Source organism: Ovis aries, chromosome 2 (genome assembly GCF_016772045.2).
Source record: "Ovis aries strain OAR_USU_Benz2616 breed Rambouillet chromosome 2, ARS-UI_Ramb_v3.0, whole genome shotgun sequence".
NCBI classification, from domain to species: Eukaryota; Metazoa; Chordata; class Mammalia; order Artiodactyla; family Bovidae; genus Ovis; species Ovis aries.
This window is the reverse complement of record NC_056055.1, coordinates 82,742,782-82,761,637: the sequence shown is the minus strand read 5'-3', so window position 1 is coordinate 82,761,637 and position 18,856 is coordinate 82,742,782. Positions and strand designations below refer to the sequence as shown.

General features: G+C 36.5%; 1 protein-coding gene across 1 annotated transcript in view; it reads left to right on the top strand.

Moving 5' to 3' along the window:
• Positions 1-15,272, top strand: part of NFIB (nuclear factor I B) — a gene marked incomplete at its 3' end in the record, with an annotated part of 222,746 nt that extends 207,474 nt beyond the window's left edge. The window contains 2 exon segments of the mRNA NM_001267879.1: positions 11,067-11,201; positions 15,088-15,272. Coding sequence (NP_001254808.1) covers positions 11,067-11,201; positions 15,088-15,272 — 320 coding nt within the window.
• Between the last annotated feature and the right edge of the window lie 3,584 nt (positions 15,273-18,856).

Here is an 18,856-nt window from a genome sequence, read left to right as displayed (position 1 = left end):
AGCTCTGGGCTTGGTAATTTCAGGGTTTTACATAACGTTTTTTCAGTTATAAGTAACCTCTCCTCTAAACTTTCCTCTCTTCCCCATGATTTACCCCCAGGCAGAAACGGAGAAAGAGAAACCTTGGTCTCTTTTAGAGCTTAGTTGGCAGAGTCATCTTTCCTACCTTCTCCCCGTCCTCTGGGCACAGGGCCCAGGCAGTTTCCTTGTCTTGGGACTGACTCTAGATTTATGGCCTGAAGTAAAAGTATCAGATTTCCAGCTCCTGAACTCGTCCCACACACCAGATTTAGTGGCCTCTCATTTATTATCTCATGTATTATAAATAGCGTTATTATTTTATACAGATGGGTCATTTCTTTTTCATGTTGTCACCCAGCTTTCACCCCACCATTTTAATGGAAAGCAGGAATTCCCCAGTTTAGCTCACATTTATATTTCACCCCATTTTGTGTTGTTTGACAGACTCTCAGTGTTGAACGTGTTGACCACCTTTGCCTTCATCCAACAAAGAGTTCGATCTCTGAAGAGATATTCTATATCCAGAGTTTGTGTAAATTTTTAAAGCTTCTTAAAACTCTAAAAAGTCTAAAACCTGTAAAAAAATAAATAAATAAAGGAACCTGGGAAACTATGAGAGGTATTAAGTTAGGAAGACTTGTCAGTATAATACAATTTTATCAAATCCCAGTCGCTGGACTCCCTAAGCTAAGTTTTCCCACAAATGTACTTTTCTTCTTTGATCTGTGTCATGCTTATTCCAAAGGGCCAAAGTTTCATTGCACCTTGAGCTTTCCTTTGCAAAAGGAAAAAAAAGGAATACTGTAACATCTGCTCAGAAACTTGATAATGTGTAAAATAGAGACATTTTTAACAATGATTATAGCTATTTAAGCACCTAGTAATAAAATATACCTTAATATTAAATATTGGAAAATAACAGATGTTAGCAAAAGGTGATTTGTATCTAGAGGATTCTTTTAGACTTGTTTACAAGTGTAGCAGATAAATGAGAAAGACAACTTACTAAGATGTAAAAGGATTGGAATTTTAAAAGATTTTGAGGCAATTTACTTCTTTGTTAATTAAATGAAATAGGTTTTTCTAAATCATAGGAATGACACAGTTAATATATTTTAATTTAGTGTTATACTATGCTTGAAAAGAACAGCTTCATAGGCACTCAAGAATTTGTGTGTGATCTTACACAATTGACTTCAAATCGTTGTAAACCTGTAAACCGTGTCATATAGAGAAGAATAGGATTTTTTTTAAAAAAAAGAAAATGATACGGTTTCTTGTAGGTGATAAAAATTAGATTTGTAACATTCATCTACTGAAGCATATGGGGAAAGATAACATATTGCTCTCCTGTATGTGAAGGAGCAGGTGTCCCAGACGGGCACGTGTTAAGGTGGCTGTTTGAGCTTGCCCTAGATCACTAGTTGACTTCAGTGAAGTTCTGCTAACAGGTGGCTAACTGATTGGAGTGCCATGTGACATTTATCCCGGGAGCGACTTGGATGACAGGCTGCTACAGACTGAGGAAGGGGTCTTTGCTTTGATGAAGAAATTGCCAAAACTCATGTCTCATTAGTGAATCCTAAGGTTCTTTGGAAGTGAACAACAGTTTAATTAAGGGCTGACGTAAACACGTTTCTGCACACTTTCCCTGCAGCATTTTATCACATTAGAATTGATCAAAATTGTTGCCTTGGGCTGACTTGAACAGATATACATCTGGGGCGCCATTTGTGCAAGCTGCCGACGAGTCAAGTACATACGCTGTGTTTCACAGCAACGCTCTTCCTTTGTAGATGAAAATACCTTGTTGGGAAATGAGTTGATCTAGCTGCTTTATTTGCTTATACCTTTATCTCTTTGAAGTGATACTGTGAAATGAATGACACTTCAGGGTTTAGGATGTATGTATGTCAGAGTGCCAGCAATATTATAGTATGGCTAGTAAAATTTATGTGATAACATGCTTTTGCAAAATATTTATTTAAAGGTATGCTTAAGTCTAAATGAACCAACTTAGAGTATTCTCCGTGAACCTTTCCTTACATGGCAACCTTTTATTATGTATTTAACTACACAATTGGTTTCTAAAGCCATAGCTAATTGTCCAATTATAAATGTAAACATGGGTGTGGACACTGAAGATGAACACCATCAATGTGAACCTCCTTTAAGAAGCAACAGACTCCTAGCTTTTTGCCATTTAGAAGAATCCTTTCTATGACCCAATATTATCACACTTGCAATTGTTTAATAGATTTTTATAGTTGATGTCTGTCTTCTGTGCTGAGCTGTGTCATCAGCACAAGAAACAAGTGGTCTTGTTTAACATCTTGCACTTTTCTTAACACTTCTTAGAAGCTCAGTGACTTATTTGGTTCTTTCTGTTCATTTTACATTCAGTTCTTTCTCATCTGGCGGTGTCTGTCCCCTCATGATACATTTTAAGACTGACTGTGTTTATTTCACTCATCCTACACTACTGGTTATCACTCGACCAGATAGCTTCTTTCATGTGCAAGAGATTCTAAAATAAACTGCCTAGACGCAACGTCTGCTCTACCTCTTCTTCCTTCTTTTAATTCTAGATTTAAAAAATTCTTTCTGTGAGTAGCATGATCTTCTATCCTCCACGTTTTTTGTGCCCTTGATAAAATCATCTTCTATACGTAGTAAGACATTAGTCAACTTTTTACAAAATGTACATGTGTGCGTGTGTGTGTGTGTGTATATATACACACACAGATGCATACAGATGCATGTTATGGATGTAACGAGTACAAAATAATAATATAATAACAATAACAAAATAATAATGAAATAATGATGAAGTAATATAGTTCAGTTCAGTCACTCAAGTTGTGTCCGACTCTTTGCGACCCCATGAATTGCAGCACGCCCAGCCTCCCTGTCCATCACCATCTCCCGGAGTTCACCCATACTCATATCCATCGAGTCCGTGATGCCATCCAGCCATCTCATCCTCGGTCGTCCCCTTCTCCTCCTGCCCCCAATCCCTCCCAGCATCAGAGGCTTTTCCAATGAGTCAACTCTTCGCATGAGGTGGCCAAAGTACTGGAGTTTCAGCTTTAGCATCGTTCCTTCTAAAGAAATCCCAGGCCTGATCTCCTTCAGAATGGACTGATTGGATCTCCTTGCAGTCCAAGGGACTCTCAAGAGTCTTCTCCAACGCCACAGTTCAAAAGCATCAATTCTTTGGTGCTCAGCATTCTTCACAGTCCAATTCTCACATCCATATGTGACCACAGGAAAAACAATAGCCTTGACTAGATGGACCTTAGTCGGCAAAGTAATGTCTCTGCTTTTGAATATACTATCTAGGTTGGTCATAACTTTTCTTCCAAGGAGTAAGAGTCTTTTAATTTCATGGCTGCAGTCACCATCTGCAGTGATTTTGGAGCCCAGAAAAATAAAGTCTGACACTTTTTCCACTGTTTCCCATCTATTTCCCATGAAGTGATGGGACCAGATGCCATGATCTTCTTTTTCTGAATGCTGAGCTTTAAGCCAACTTTTTCGCTCTCCTCTTTCACTTTCATCAAGAGGCTTTTAGTTCCTCTTCACTTTCCGCCATAAGGGTGGTGTCATCTGCATATCTGAGGTTATTGATATTTCTCCTGGCAATCTTGATTCCAGCTTGTGTTTCTTCCAGTCCAGCGTTTCTCATGATGTACTCTGCATAGAAGTTAAATAAGCAGGGTGACAATATACAGCCTTGACGTACTCCTTTTCCTATTTGAAACCAGTCTGTTGTTCCATGTCCAGTTCTAACTGTTGCTTCCTGGCCTGCATACAGATTTCTCAAGAGGCAGGTCAGGTGGTCTGGTATTCCCATCTCTTTCAGAATTTTCCAGTTTATTGTGATCCACGCAGTCAAAGGCTTTGGCATAGTCAATAAAGCAGAAATAGATGTTTTTCTGGAACTCTCTTGCTTTTTCGATAATGCAGCGGATGTTGGCAATTTGATCTCTGGTTCCTCTGCCTTTTCTAAAACCAGCTTGAACATCAGGGAGTTCACATTTCATGTATCGCTGAAGCCTGGCTTGGAGAATTTTGAGCATTGCTTTACTAGCATGTGAGATGAGTTCAATTGTGCAGTAGTTTGAGCATTCTTTGACATTGCCTTTCTTTGGAATTGGAATGAAAATTGACCTTTTCCAGTCCTGTGGTCACTGCTGAGTTTTCCAAATTTGCTGGCATATTGAGTGTAGCACTTTCACAGCATCATCTTTCAGAATTTGAAATAGCTCCACTGGAATTCCATCACCTCCACTAGCTTTGTTTGTAGTGATGCTTTCTAAGGCCCACTTGACTTCGCTTTCCAAGATGTCTGGCTCTAGATTAGTGATCACATCATCATGATTATCTGGGTCATGAAGATCTTTTTTGTACAGTTCTTCCGTGTATTCTTGCCACCTCTTCTTAATATCTTCTGCTTCTGTTAGGTCCAGACCATTTCTGTCCTTTATCGAGCCCATCTTTGCATGAAATGTTCCCTTGGTATCTCTAATTTTCTTGAAGATATCTCTAGTCTTTCCCATTCTGTTCTTTTCCTCTATTTCTTTGTATTGATCGCTGAAGAAGGCTTTCTTGTCTATTCTTTGGAACTCTGCATTCAGATGCTTATACCTTTCCTTTTCTTCTTTGATTTTCGCCTCTCTTCTTTTCACAGCTATTTGTAAGTCCTCCCCAGACAGCCATTTTTCTTTTTTGCATTTCTTTTCCATGGGGATGGTCTTGATCCCTGTCTCCTGTACAGTGTCACAAACCTCATTCCATAGTTCATCAGGCACTCTATCTATCATGTCTAGGCCCTTAAATCTATTTCTCTTTTCCACTGTATAATCATAAGGGATTTGATTTAGGTCATACCTGAATGGTCTAGCGCTTTTCCCTACTTTCTTCAATTTAAGTCTGAATTTGGCAATAAGGAGTTCATGATCTGAGCCACAGTCAGCTCCTGGTCTTCTTTTTGTTGACTGTATAGAGCTTCTCCATCTCTGGCTGCAAAGAATATAATCAATCTGATTTCGGTGTTGACCATCTGGTGATGTCCATGTGTAGAGTCTTCTCTTGTGTTGTTGGAAGAGGGTGTTTGCTATGACCAGTGCATTTAAGAAACAATCAAAAGATCATTAAGGAAGTCTAGACCTCCAGAGTTTTTTAGGAGGGATTACTTAAAAAGAAAATAAGTCAGTTTGGTTCAGTGGATAAAATATTGTTCTGTAAATGGAATAAGAAGACAGAACGACCTAATTTTCTAGCTTGAGGGAACATCATATGCTAGGAAAGGCGCTGAGTTAGAAATACATCCCCTGTGGTCTTTTTCACTCCCAAGACACCATAAACAAATTAGACTAGCTAAGGTTTAATAGAATGATAAGGAAATATTTATGTAAAAATGTGGTACCATGCTAGATCTTAAAATGAAGAAGATACCATTTGAAGAAGATGATTCCAACTATTCTTTTTATGCTGAACCACAATGAGGAATATTTAAGGAGTATAGAAAGGAAATTCTTGTTTAACCCAATACAAATCAAATGGGCCATGTTGTGGAAGAGGAAAAAAATAGAGTTTGGAAAGTTTTTCCTTCTGAAATCAATTTATTTGTATATTGCTGCTTTCCAGGTCACATTTAAATTTCTTTGTCTGCTTTCAAGCCTTCATAGTCCTTTGCTTCCCTTGCATCTGCCACCAGCAGCTCCGGCCTCCTCCTCACCAGAAGAAAAACCAGAAAAACCTTTTTCATCATCTTGCTCTCTCTTCAACTTCTTTATTTCATGTATTATTCAATGTATGCATTAATATGTATGTATTATTATTCAACTTATTACATAATTATATATTATTGTTTTATTATTATTCAGCTTATTTTCAACATAATCTTTTTATGTATGATTCTTCCTGCTTGAGGGACATTAGATTGTGAAAAACTTGACATTTGTTTTTCTCCACAGAAAGGACCATCTTTCCTATGTATCTATTCCTCAGTCTTTTTTTTTTCTGTAGAATATGAGAACACTAAACTTAGAAATGATATCATTTTTCAGTTTGGCATGAAGTCTGTTGGACTGCAGACATTAAAATAAAATTAAAATAATCTGAGTTTGATTCATGCTTAAAATGTAATAGCTAGTGACTCTGTCTTTACTTCTTCCAGATAATTGACCTTTATTTTTATTCTCTCTTCAGGCCAGAGAGGTTTTTTCTTCTTTGTGAAAGAGGAGGGGGCCCCATTTTTGTCACCTTAAGTACAGTGCATTCTACATCCTGTACACCAATATATTTTTATTGACTCAGTTCAGTTCAGTTAAGTCTCTCAGTCGTGTCTGACTCTGCAACCCCATGAATTGCAGCACACCAGGCCTCCCTGTCCATCACCAACTCCCAGAGTTCATCCAAACTCATGTCCATCGAGTCGGTGATGTTGTCCCCTGCTCCTCCTGCCCCCAATCCCTCCCAGCATCAGAGTCTTTTCCAATGAGTCAACTCTTCACATGAGGTGGCCAAAGTATTGGAGTTTCAGTTTTAGCATCAGTCCTTCCAATGAACATCCAGGACTGGTCTCCTTTAGGAAGGACAGGTTGAATCTCCTTGCAGTCCAAGGGACTCTGAAGAGTCTTCTCCAACACCACAGTTCAAAAGCATCAATTCTTCGGTGCTCAGCTTTCTTCACAGTCCAACTCTCATATCCATACATGACCACTGGAAAAACTATAGCCTTGACTAGATGGACCTTTGTTGGCAAAGTAATGTCTCTGCTTTTGAATACGCTATCTAGGTTGGTCATAACTTTCCTTCCAAGGAGTAAGAGTCTTTTAATTTCATGGCTGCAGTCACCATCTGCAGTTATTTTGGAGCCCCCCAAAAATTAAGTCTGACACTGTTCTACTGTTTCCCTATCTATTTCCCATGAAGTGATGGGACCGGATTCCCTGATCTTAGTTTTCTCAACGTTGAGCTTTAAGCCAACTTTTTCACTCTCCTCTTTCACTTTCATCAAGAGGCTTTTTAGTTCTTCACTTTCTGCCATAAGGGTGGTGTCATCTGCATATCTGAGGTTATTGATATTTCTCCCGGCAATCTTGATTCCAGCTTGTGTTCCTTCCAGTCCAGCAGTTCTCATGATGTACTCTGCATATAAGTTAAATAAGCAGGGTGACAATATACAGCCTTGACACACTCCTTTTCCTATTTGGAACCAGTCTGTTGTTCCATGTCCAGTTCTAACTGTTGCTTCCTGGCCTGCATACAGATTTCTCAAGAGGCAGTTCAGGTGGTCTGGTATTCCCATCTCTTTCAGAATTTTCCACAGTTTATTGTGATCCATGCAGTCAAAGGCTTTGCCATAGTCGGTAAAGCAGAAATAGGTATTTTTCTGGAACTCTCTTGCTTTTTTGATGATCCAGTGGATGTTGGCAATTTGATCTCTGGTTCCTCTGCCTTTTCTAAAACCAGCTTGAACATCTGGAAGTTCACGGTTCACATATTGCTGAAGCCTGGCTTGGAGAATTTTGAGCAATACTTTACTAGCATGTAAGATGATTAATGAGCCCAGTTGATTTCATAGTGGCAAAACAAAGGCAGTTAAGTCTATTTTCTAATACCCCCAGTCTTTATCTGTTTCTAAAAAAAAATTGTTTCGGTAGAGACAGTGGGCCTTCACATTCTTATTTTTGCTTAAGGTAATTTTGTTGTTTAGAAAATATGGCAGTTTGTGGTCCCTTTTACAATTTGACGAGTGAATTTTATTATTTCTGTAGTGCTGGCATCTATAATTCCTCTGTGTGTTTTGAACATGAAGGTATCATTATTCAGTATATTCCTAAAGAAAACTAGAAAAATAAACAGATCTATAATAATTACCCAGTAAAGCAAGTGTATCATTTTGACTAAGAAATTGCAAAGGCTTCATTTCTCAAAAATTACATAATCACCTATATTGTTGAACTTATCTGTACAAACAGCTCTGATTTATGGGACCTTTATGAAAAGAAGCTCACATAAATTCACATGGGTTTAATGAAAATCCTGAAATAGTTATGGTAGTTGCAATAGCCTTGGTTGATCTTCTCCAGAAATGACATAACCAGAATGACATTCATATTTTGCTTCCCAAACTATGGTCATATTTAACTGCGTTTAAATGATGTACAGTATATGGTTTATTGCTTGTAGTATGGAGTCTTTAGAAACTCATTTACTCAGGTTAATTTTATTCAAAATTTATATTGAAGTACAATGTAAGCTGTCAATAGAAACTTGTGTTTCTTTTTCTGAGTTAATTTTAAATTAAAAATTTGGAATGGAAACTTATTACATCACCTATCAAGTGAGGGATGGAAAAAGCAGTTCTTTCTACCTCTGATAATCTGTATATTTGTGATTAACTTACAGCAGGCCTAAACGTATATTTGTGGTGTTGCCTTTCAAAATCACATAGCTCTTAAGTGAAATTAACTAATATTTTTGGCATTTTTCAAGGTAATTTAGCTGAAATGAACTTCCTTTGTATATTTTTAAAATAGTTTAAAAATTTCTCTCTTTTTGGTAACACTATTAATTTTGTGATTTCTTTAGTGAAATGTGTTTTTCCTTTTTGAGAGAGAGTGTAAGGAAATGGTACACTGACTCATCAAAGTTCTCATAGGTTAGTGACAACCAGTTAGTCACAAATTGTAGCTTAAGGCTACAAATACTCCTGTCATTTTTTCATAGACTGTGATGTCTGCTATGGTTACAGTAGCATATCTATTCTTTACATGCTAGTGAACTGAAAGCATATATTTAATTTTATCAGATGCTTTTCCCAGAATTTAGGTAATTTTTTAAATGGTAAAACAATGATAACTAGTTTCTTGTATCAATAGCACCATGAATTTTTTTCTCATGTCAAAAAGTTACCAATTAAAAATGCAACTTGTAAATATATTTTATGTGTGATAAAGTTAGGGTTTTTTGAAATAAAATTTTCTCTTTTTTTAGAGATACAAACTGAAATATTTATAGGTGGAATTATATGATGCCTGAGATTTGATTCAAAGTAATACAGGAGGGCAAGTATAGATGGGATAAAAATGAAATAATTCAATTGTCGAAGAAGCTGGGTGATCAGTGCCAGAGAAGAATTACTATTCTGTCTACCTGGTGTATATTTAAAGTTTTTGATAATGGAAATCTAAACTTAATAGCTCATATGATTTTTGGAATATTTTACTCTATATTTATAAACTCTATAAGAATTAACATTACTTAAGATGTTGAGAAAAAGGGTACACATCCTTGCCAACCGGGGTTTCCTCCTGAATCCCCCATTCGAACTAGCTGCACGGTACAACCTCACAGTCACCCAAGACAATGACCTTCTACACTAGTTATTCATTAAACTGGGTCAGTTCTGTTGAAGTATCTATTATTACATTAGCTCTGTCTGTACTGTTCTTCCAAGTCTCAGTATTTTGGCAGTATAAAATATTTGTGGGATGAATGAATGAATAAAGCCGTGAATACTTCTGTCACAGCACTTTTTACATTGTTTTATGATTCCTTCTTAACTTGTCTATATTCCCTCTCTAGGTATCAAGTTTTACAGAGGCTGAAGCCAAATCTAGGTCACATCATGTCCCCAGCAACTAGCACAGTGTTAGCCTATATTAGACCTTCAGTAAATATCTATGGGATGACTATATTAATTAATCTTCTCAAGTAATACCCAGGATGGCTGTCTTTATTTCAACTAATTCATCTTCCCTGTAGTTTTTAGGGAGATTGCTCTACACAGCAAATGTGATCCTATTTTGCTCATCAGTACTGTTTTCTTATTAGAGTAAATTTTTAGACGTTTATATGCAAAGTCTGTGACCACTCATTGTGCAGGTCCTGCCAGCTGTTCACTTCCTCCCTCATCTTTGTACTTGTTGACGTAGAGACTACATGTACTACTTAAACAGATTTTGTGCCTCCCATCTTCTGAACATTTCCTCTTCTGGAAATGTCACCGCCATCCATGTTTTAAACATGGCATCGCTTCCTTAACCTGAGGAAGCTGAGGCAATCAATGTCCCTGTACAGTGAGTCTGGAGAAGTAGCATCCAACACTGCAGTACCTCTGCTGTCAGCATGCTTCCTCCTCCTTGATACTGGCAAACATTTTCTTCTTATCATTTTTCTCTTCACTAAGAGTAAATATCCCTGCAGCAGCCATTGCTTTTTAATTTTTTGTAACATCCTCCCTTTAGCTAGCAAATAGAAGAACTCTAAATATCTCCAGAATGAGCAAATTAGGGAATGTCTTTTTTGCTCAACAAATGTTATCGTTCTTCAGTTGCTAAGCCATGTTCGACTCTTTGCAACCTCTTGAACTGCAGCACGCCAGGCTCCTGGTCCTTCATTACCTACCTGAATTTGCTCAAACTCATGTCTGTTTAGTCAGTGATGCCATTTAACCATCTCATCTTCTGTCGCACCCTTCTCCTCTTACCCTCAGTGAGTTGGTTCTTCCCATCAGGTGGCCAAAGGATTGGAGCTTCAGCTTCAGCATCAGTCCTTCCAGTGAATATTCAGGGTTAATTTAGTTTTTCATAAAAAAATTTAAATTACTGATATACTTACCAGCATACTCAAAGGTTATTTTTCACTTTTGCACCAGGTTTTCTTCTATTTTCTTCCATACATAGTCAGTTAATCAAAAGACAAACCCCTGAATTGATACACTTATGAATGAAATGCTGAGGTTAGAAAAGACCTAGATGTGAACCAAAGTACCATGGGATGCTAAGTTCAAGATTCATTTAGTAGTTGAAATAATTCTGATGATACTTTTAATGAAGCTTCAGTAGAGATTGTTTCTGACAGATATTTTAAAACTCCAACATAGCTGGGTCTTTGACTCAGAATGTATTAAAAGAGCCAGACATACAAAAATCACAAGACACTGGCAAATGAGATCTCTTACTAGGTTGGTATGAAACTTGTAGCTTGAGAATGTCATAAAGCTTGGACTTTCCTCTCTTTCTCTGTAGATATGTCTTCTCCGACTACTATGAAGAAGCCTGAAAAGCCATTGTTCAGCTCTACATCTCCACAAGATTCCTCACCAAGATTGAGCACTTTCCCCCAGCACCACCATCCCGGAATACCTGGAGTTGCACACAGTGGTGAGGAGTTTCAAGCATAGAGGAGAAACCTCCCTCTTGTTTGCAGAGTCCAAAGTCTTGGGGATGGATCAAGACTATAATCACAAAAAATAAGCAAATATATAGTTATCTTAACAGTAGCTTCCATATTGGTCCTAATTCTATATATTTTACTAAGAGAAAGATAGAATTTCATGTATACTGCTGAGTCTAAAATATTTCTAGCAGCATTGATGTATAGATTCTATTTCCATAGATGTTATTTTCTCTATAGAAATCAATATTTTAACTACTTGTTTGGGAGCAAAGTTAATCAGAAAAATAAGAGACATTTTGACAATTATTTTATATATATAAATCCTTCCTGTGGGCTAGTACACTTGATATTATGTTTAATATCATAATTTAAATAGGAAGAAGAATCCAATATTTCACATTTATACTTTGAAGGATGATTCACATCAAATGCTCTTTCAAAATTAAAACTGAGATATAATTCATCAGCAATATTGCATACTTTCTTCCTATTGCTCTTAAACCCTAGAGAAGAGTAGGCTGACTTTAAGGTGAAGAAAAATTTTTTATATAAAAAATAATATGTTTATAGTGATACTCGTATTGCTTTAAATATATAGTGAGGCAACTCCTTATTCTTCAAAAAATAAATCTAGGTTTTAAACCTTTATTCAAGGGATATAACAACTGTTGATAATAAAATTCTTAAGTTTGGTCTATGAATATATATTGATAGGTATTGTCACGGTTCTTAAAAAATGCATAGCCTTCAATGCTATCATTAAGACAATTATAAAATTAAGAGAAGAATATACAAGTCAAATTGGTATATAATTTTTTTTACATTTATTTATTGGACTGCTAAGATAAGTGAAAAAAAATCAGTAACTATTTCATACATTTGTAATATTGAGTGGGGCAAAATGAACTTCAAAGTCAGATCACCCCTTATGATATCTGATTATTTATATTTCTAACATTTGGGAAAAATTCAGCAGTACGTTTTTACATAATAAACCCTGGAAGATCCAGACAAGCCCTGCACCTTTGTCTTTTACCGTGTGTATGGTATGTTCAGTATGTAATGCATTAGGAGCTGTGGTACCCTTGTCCGGAGCAACATTTCCTCTCCTTAATGAGTAATGGTATAGTGGGGAGAGAGAGAGACCACAACACCAGCTAGGCATTGAATACAAACAGGATTGAATACATGGAGGAGGATAGATGCCTAGAAGAGGTAGGTTCCCAACAAAAGGGAACAAGCTAGGGAGACGGACATTTCAGGCAGAGCACACAGCGAGTATCAATAAAGTGCAGGTCATTGCAGCAAGGAAATGCTGTATATTGAGGAATACACAATACCAAAATGTGCCCTGCACAGGGGAAAGATGAGGCCAAGGAAGTGGGACCAGATTGCGTCTTAAAGCACTTGCTGCTGCCCTTAAGCCGCTCCAGTCATGTCTGGCTCTGCATGACCCCATAGATGGCAGCCCGCCAGGCTCCTCTGTCCCTGAGATTCTCCAGGCAAGAATACTGGAGTGGATTGCCATTTCCATCTCCAATGTATGCATACATGCTAAGTTGCTTCAGTCATGTCTAACTCTGTGCGACCCTATGGACACAGCCCACCAAGCTCCTCCATCCACAGGATTCTCTAGGCAAGAATACTGGAGTGGGTTGCCATTTCCTTCTCCACTTAAAGCACTTGAGGACCATACAAACATGTGAAGTTGTTAGAATTTTATTATTGAAGCAATAGGGAGCAATTGAAAGATTTAGCAGAGAAGTTCCATGATTTAAATGATTTTTTTAAAATTATTCATTTGAGACTATACAGGATTAGGAAGGAGCAAGACTGGAGAAAAGAAGGCAATAAGGAAGACATTGCAATATCTAGGCAAAGAGTACATATAAGTACATGTATGTATGAATGGATTCTTTTATAATGAAGGGAAATGTTTTTTCTTTGTAGTTGGCTTTTCTGTCTTTAAAAGACTAGAATGACTTTTATTAATAAGGTAGCCATTTTTACCTTCATGGAAATTCTGCATTCTACCTAGTTTGTATCAGGCCAACTAGAGCTTATTTGAGTACAAGTTCTTGGGAGCCCAGAGTTTTGAGCTCTGATTTGCTATGTGTCAGTTCAAATCAAAAGAGATCTCTTCCAAAACTATTGATACCAAATGATCTTAAAGCCCAGAAGACCCAATGGAGCTATTTATATATCTTCCAAGGGTTTGGGTACAGATGTAAGTAAAAACCATGGTTAAATTGAGCTGAAATTAAGAGCACTTTGACACTAAGTCAAAAGATGAGCAATTTAATTTATATGTTTGCATTTTCTTAAATTATACCTCCAAGTGTGTATGTCTCTTAAAGTAGTATTTCAAAAAGGAGTTTTGCTTTAGGAAATATGTAATTGTTCTCTGAATTGCATCCCTTTGGAGGATGCTCAGACTTCAGTGTGTGCAAAGATTACATGGGACACTTTGATCTAGTAGGTCTGTGGTTAGGCCCAGGAATCTGTACTATAGCAGCAACTCAGAGTATTTCACGTGCTTTCTAAAACTTTGTTCCCTGAGAGCAAAGTTGTTCAGGGAGCAAAGTTGTGACCATAAAACTGAATTTATGATTCTGCTATGATATACATTTAAAATTTCTTGTATCTTCTGAAAGTTTTCTTTGGGGAAGATAAGCAATATCCTTAAAAGTAACTTTTTTTGTATATGATTACAGAGTTTAGGTAAGTCATTCAAGATGATCTTCATTTAAAGGTCATGGAAGGAATTTATTTTTCATATTATTACATTGTGTTATAAAAAACTAAACATTTATCATATATAATGTTCTATAACTTGGATATATAGAATCTTTAATCTTTACTTATGCATATACTGATTGATACTCTTCAAATGTACTTATATAAAGTACAAATTCAACATTGAGGAGATAATGATTATGCAATTACATTCTTTACCCATTTTTAAACTTAATAATTATATTTCAAAAATTGAATAATAAATTATGATCTAATGTTGAAAAATTACAGTAATATTAAACATTATCCACATTACATATGTTTTGTACATTATTTCTCTTCACAAAATATGTGATTTATGGGTAAGTTAATATGCCTATATGAAAATTTGCATTTCTGAGAGTAAGAAAATAGAACTCTTTTGATTTTAAAAGGAACTTTTTCATTAAAAAAAAGAGTTCTCAGGTTTCCATTCAAATATTCATAAGCATTTATACAATTATTGGGTAACTGTTCAGGACGTTATTATTTACTAATTATTGGCTTCCTTTCTAAATAGTGGAAAATATTTATTTAAAATTGAAGCACACTTCTGTTTTAAGTTTTGGTAGAAAATGTGTGGGTCTCGTGACCTCTAATTATTGCTATGACTTGATCTCAACTTAGGACACAAAGACTTTTTAATCAAAAAATGTGTTCTTGTGGGAGATAACTTTGCTTAGAGAAACGTTTTACGAAGTGTTAGTTTAACCTGTAAAAGAGAATCTTGCCTGGAGAATTCCATGGACAGAGGAGCCTGGCAGGCTACAGTCAGTGGGGTCTGAAAGAGTCAGACGCGACTAAGCGACTAACACTTCCACTCTCATAAAAGAGAAACTTCTTTTTTAAAAACCACGCATGGATCTAGAAAGTGAGATCGTTCATTTCCTAGACTGGACGTTATGTCTGTGTGTACTTAGCAGTCCAGGCATGGAGAATACAAATAAAAGACTAGCTTATTTTAAGAGAGTTTGGTCAAATCAGAAAAAAAATGAGGAGCTGTTGGTTGTTTAGTTTCCTGAGATTCTGCAGGGTCAGGTTGGAGCTGTAAGGACAATAGCTGACGAGTTAATCTGGCCTTGCTGTCTCTTACAGTCATCTCGACCCGGACTCCACCTCCACCCTCACCGTTGCCGTTTCCAACACAAGCTATTCTTCCTCCAGCCCCATCGAGCTACTTCTCTCATCCAACAATCCGATATCCTCCCCACCTGAATCCTCAGGACACTCTGAAGAACTATGTACCTTCTTACGATCCATCCAGTCCGCAAACCAGCCAGGTAAAAATGAGAGAGAACATATGAGTAGAGCCTAAGGGCCATGGCACAGGTCTAACCCCAAGCCATGAAGCTCACTCAGACAGTGTGTCTGGCAGAACAGCAAGCTTTTGAAATCCATCTTCAGAAAGTTTCTCGGTGACTCACTAAGTTTTTATTGAAAGGTGGCTGAATGACAGGTAGGAAGTTTGTTTCCCCAAAGGGGCACATTTGTGAAGATGTTCTTGGTTTGATGTTTTAGGATTTCCATTGGATAAAGAGAAAATTAAGGCAGAAAGTCCATTGACAAAAATGTCCTGAGCTGGAGTTCACACCTCTGAAATACCTGGTTTGACACAAAGTGCTCATTTCAGGCAGGAGCGAAGTATGAGCTAAAATAAACACAGGCAAAAGACCTTACAGTTGTATTTATAGACCAACTATTAGGTATTAAAATAAGCTTTGGTAATGTAAACATTTTCAGTGTTTGATGACTACTTGAATATTCTTTGCTCAGACATGACTGTGTTTCATAATGAGTGGCATTACCAGAAGTGTCTTTTTTTTTTTTTAATGGTAAACTGTGCAGTGGCTTGAAGGATTCTTTGTATAAATGGTGTAGCTCTGTGCCTTCTTCACTTCCTTAATATATGATTTCTTCTATGGAGAGGTCACATCATGGGGATTTGGTGCAAGAGGATTTTTCATTATCAAGTAGACAGTATACCAAACCTGGCCTATCAATCATCGTAATATCCAAAGTCTGCAATGAAATTTCAATCTTAGGGTTTGGTATTTGGCTTTGCTATTTTACTTCCAAGACTCCTGTCTACTTCCAACCACCATTTTTAGTGCTCTGAGGGATTTTCATAAGTGTTCTGTCATTTATGCTTTTCATTTACTAAAATGCCAGCAAATAGTATGTGCATATTAATTGAGACTTAAAAAAGAAAGATCTGAAAAAAAAATCCCTTTGGTGTTAATTGTTAAAATGGAGCAAAATGGTCCCTTCTGAATTTTTTTTAATAGCATATTCAGCACTGTTTTGGTTAGTTAAAATTAAATTACTTGCACTTGTTCCTCCATTGACTAGTAATACTAAGTATACCATTCTTGAATTTTGAATTTAAAGTTAAATGATTTGTGTTTCAGAAGAAAATGTTCAAATGGTATAGCACTTTTAATGGCTTAAATAATTATTATTAAGTAAAACAGGACCTTGGTATATCAATTTAGAAATAAAATTTGCTGTCAGAGCATAGATGCAGAAGTCTCAGTTCCATAGAGCATTTTGCTAGACTCAGCTGGGAACAGTGCACACAAGGTCTGATTTTAATTTGTGTAGAATTTCCATGAATAACAAAGTCTAATTAAGACATCCATTAAAAGTCCTTAACGTTAATTCAGTGTGGAAAATCTTAGAGTTCCATTGGATTTTTTTTTTAACTGATGTCTTAATTAGGCACTGTTAGGGGAAAAATTATGCAAATTAAAATCAGGCCTTTAGTGTTCTGCATTTCTTTAATTATTCATTGCTTGTTTTACGTATATTTCACTTTCTTTATAAGTTAAGGGGGCATATTAGGTGATAATCGGCCTATATTGTTCTCAGTTTTTCTTCATATTTTCAAGGTAAAAACCCAGCTTCTGAGAAGCATCTTACTCTCATCTCAATTAAAAAAAAAAAATCCCTCTCAGGATTTTGTATAATAGGAGCAATGTACTAAGTAGTATAATCCTTTCCTAATGCTGTTCATCTGCAGATAAGTTGTCTCTCTTTTCATATCTACAATATGAAAGTTCATCTATTAACAACCTTAAAAGAGAAGCTTTATAATGTGGCTTCATCTGTTTGAACCAGTAGAAAACTGAAAAAGAAATAACCCTTTCATTCTTCTGACCCTGAGTTTCAGAAAAGTTGTCTGCTTTGGCTTGGGAATTCTTCCATTGTCACTTTTTTTATTTTTTTCAAATGAAAGAAACATCTGTTTGTTGGTTTATGTCAGTTCAGTTCCAGTAGATGAAGCATGCAGGGTAGGAAAAGTAATATCATGTTCGATGGCAGCATTTTCTTGGCAATTTTTGTCACTTTTCTGTTCTGTGCTCTCAAGTAGGTACTGTCGAACTGTTTTGGTGACGACAATATAGAGAAAGACTTCACCATCGAATGAACCACCAACGATAAAATGAGGTCACTCTTCTTTCTAGGGGGAGATACACAAAGCAGTTTTTAGCAATGATCACATAACCAGAAGTTGATGACCTGCTCTAGAAACAAATTACTTTTTCAGTTTGAAAGGAAAAAAGTAGGCCTTTATTATAAATGGTGGAGTTGTTTTTGCAGCAACATTATACCTGCTTTGATGTTTAACTCCAACTCAAAACCAGTTCATTTGCACTTCCAAATAGGACTCTTGATATTCATCCTTTTGGCTCTAAAAATGGGGAGCAGGCAGGAAATGAGTACTTGTTGACCTGTAGTCAAGTTGACTGTTGACTGTTCCTTCCCAGTATCCTCCAAGGCTGCCCTGATTTTGCTTGTTAAGCAACTCAGAAGCCTTGTCGTCCCCACAGCAATTTGGAGATTAATTACACTGCTGCTGCTCTGGGTAGAGTGAGACAGCCATGCTATTTAATGGAATATTTTAAATAAAATTAGTCTAAATATATAATTCTTTCCTAGGTTTTCACAGAGGGGAAAATCTGGTCAGTTTTCCTGACTTCAGTTAAATACTTAATTTAGTCATGAGGAATAGTCAGGATATTCAAAAGTTCATTCTTTATAGAGTAAGTCATGTGGCCTCTGAGGCACCCAACCAAGATTTAGTTCATGTCTCTAAGTTCTGATAGTTAGGTGTTCTCAGCTGTTCATCTTTTTCTTTAAAGAATCATTGACTTGTAATTTATATGCAGGCGTTTAGATAAATATTCTGCTTTATTGCTTCCTTTGCCTTTAAAAGTGGTACGGATTATGAAGACTAAATATTTGTGGAGAATACCCTCATAGCAAGTTGTTATGTACATTATGTAGAGGAGAATTCCAACATGAATGTAATTAAGAATAGCATTCTGTCTAGAAAAATACATTCCAGTATTTCTTTCAAACAGTGTGCCTTTAGAATGGACACTATTTTTGTACTGGGGTTAAAACTCAGATAATAATATCTTTTCTATCATTGCCCAGGGATTTTCTCAGTTAACTCGCACAAATGTCAACAATCAATGTTTTATGCAACTCTCCAGGTCTGGCAATGGAAGAGTAAGAATTCAAAGATCAGAGTATAGTTGATTGCCCTCTGCTTCACTTCAGCACATTTTAATTTACATTGGAAATCTTTTATTTATACATGTACGGTCAGACCTAGTTCAGCCCTTTATATCATTATATAGACCCTGAAATTTTAAAGGTTTTTAAATATCTTTCTACCTGTTTATATAAGTACACCATCCCAAGCTGAGTGGAGACCCTAGAATCGAAATTGCTTGATGTGTGTGTATGAGTGGACCTGTGTGTGAGCAAGGGCTAAAATTTTTGTGTGCTGAAGAATGGGCCTAGACTATAAATGATGATAATCGTTAAGTTCAGTGTGTTTGGTCTCCTAGAAATT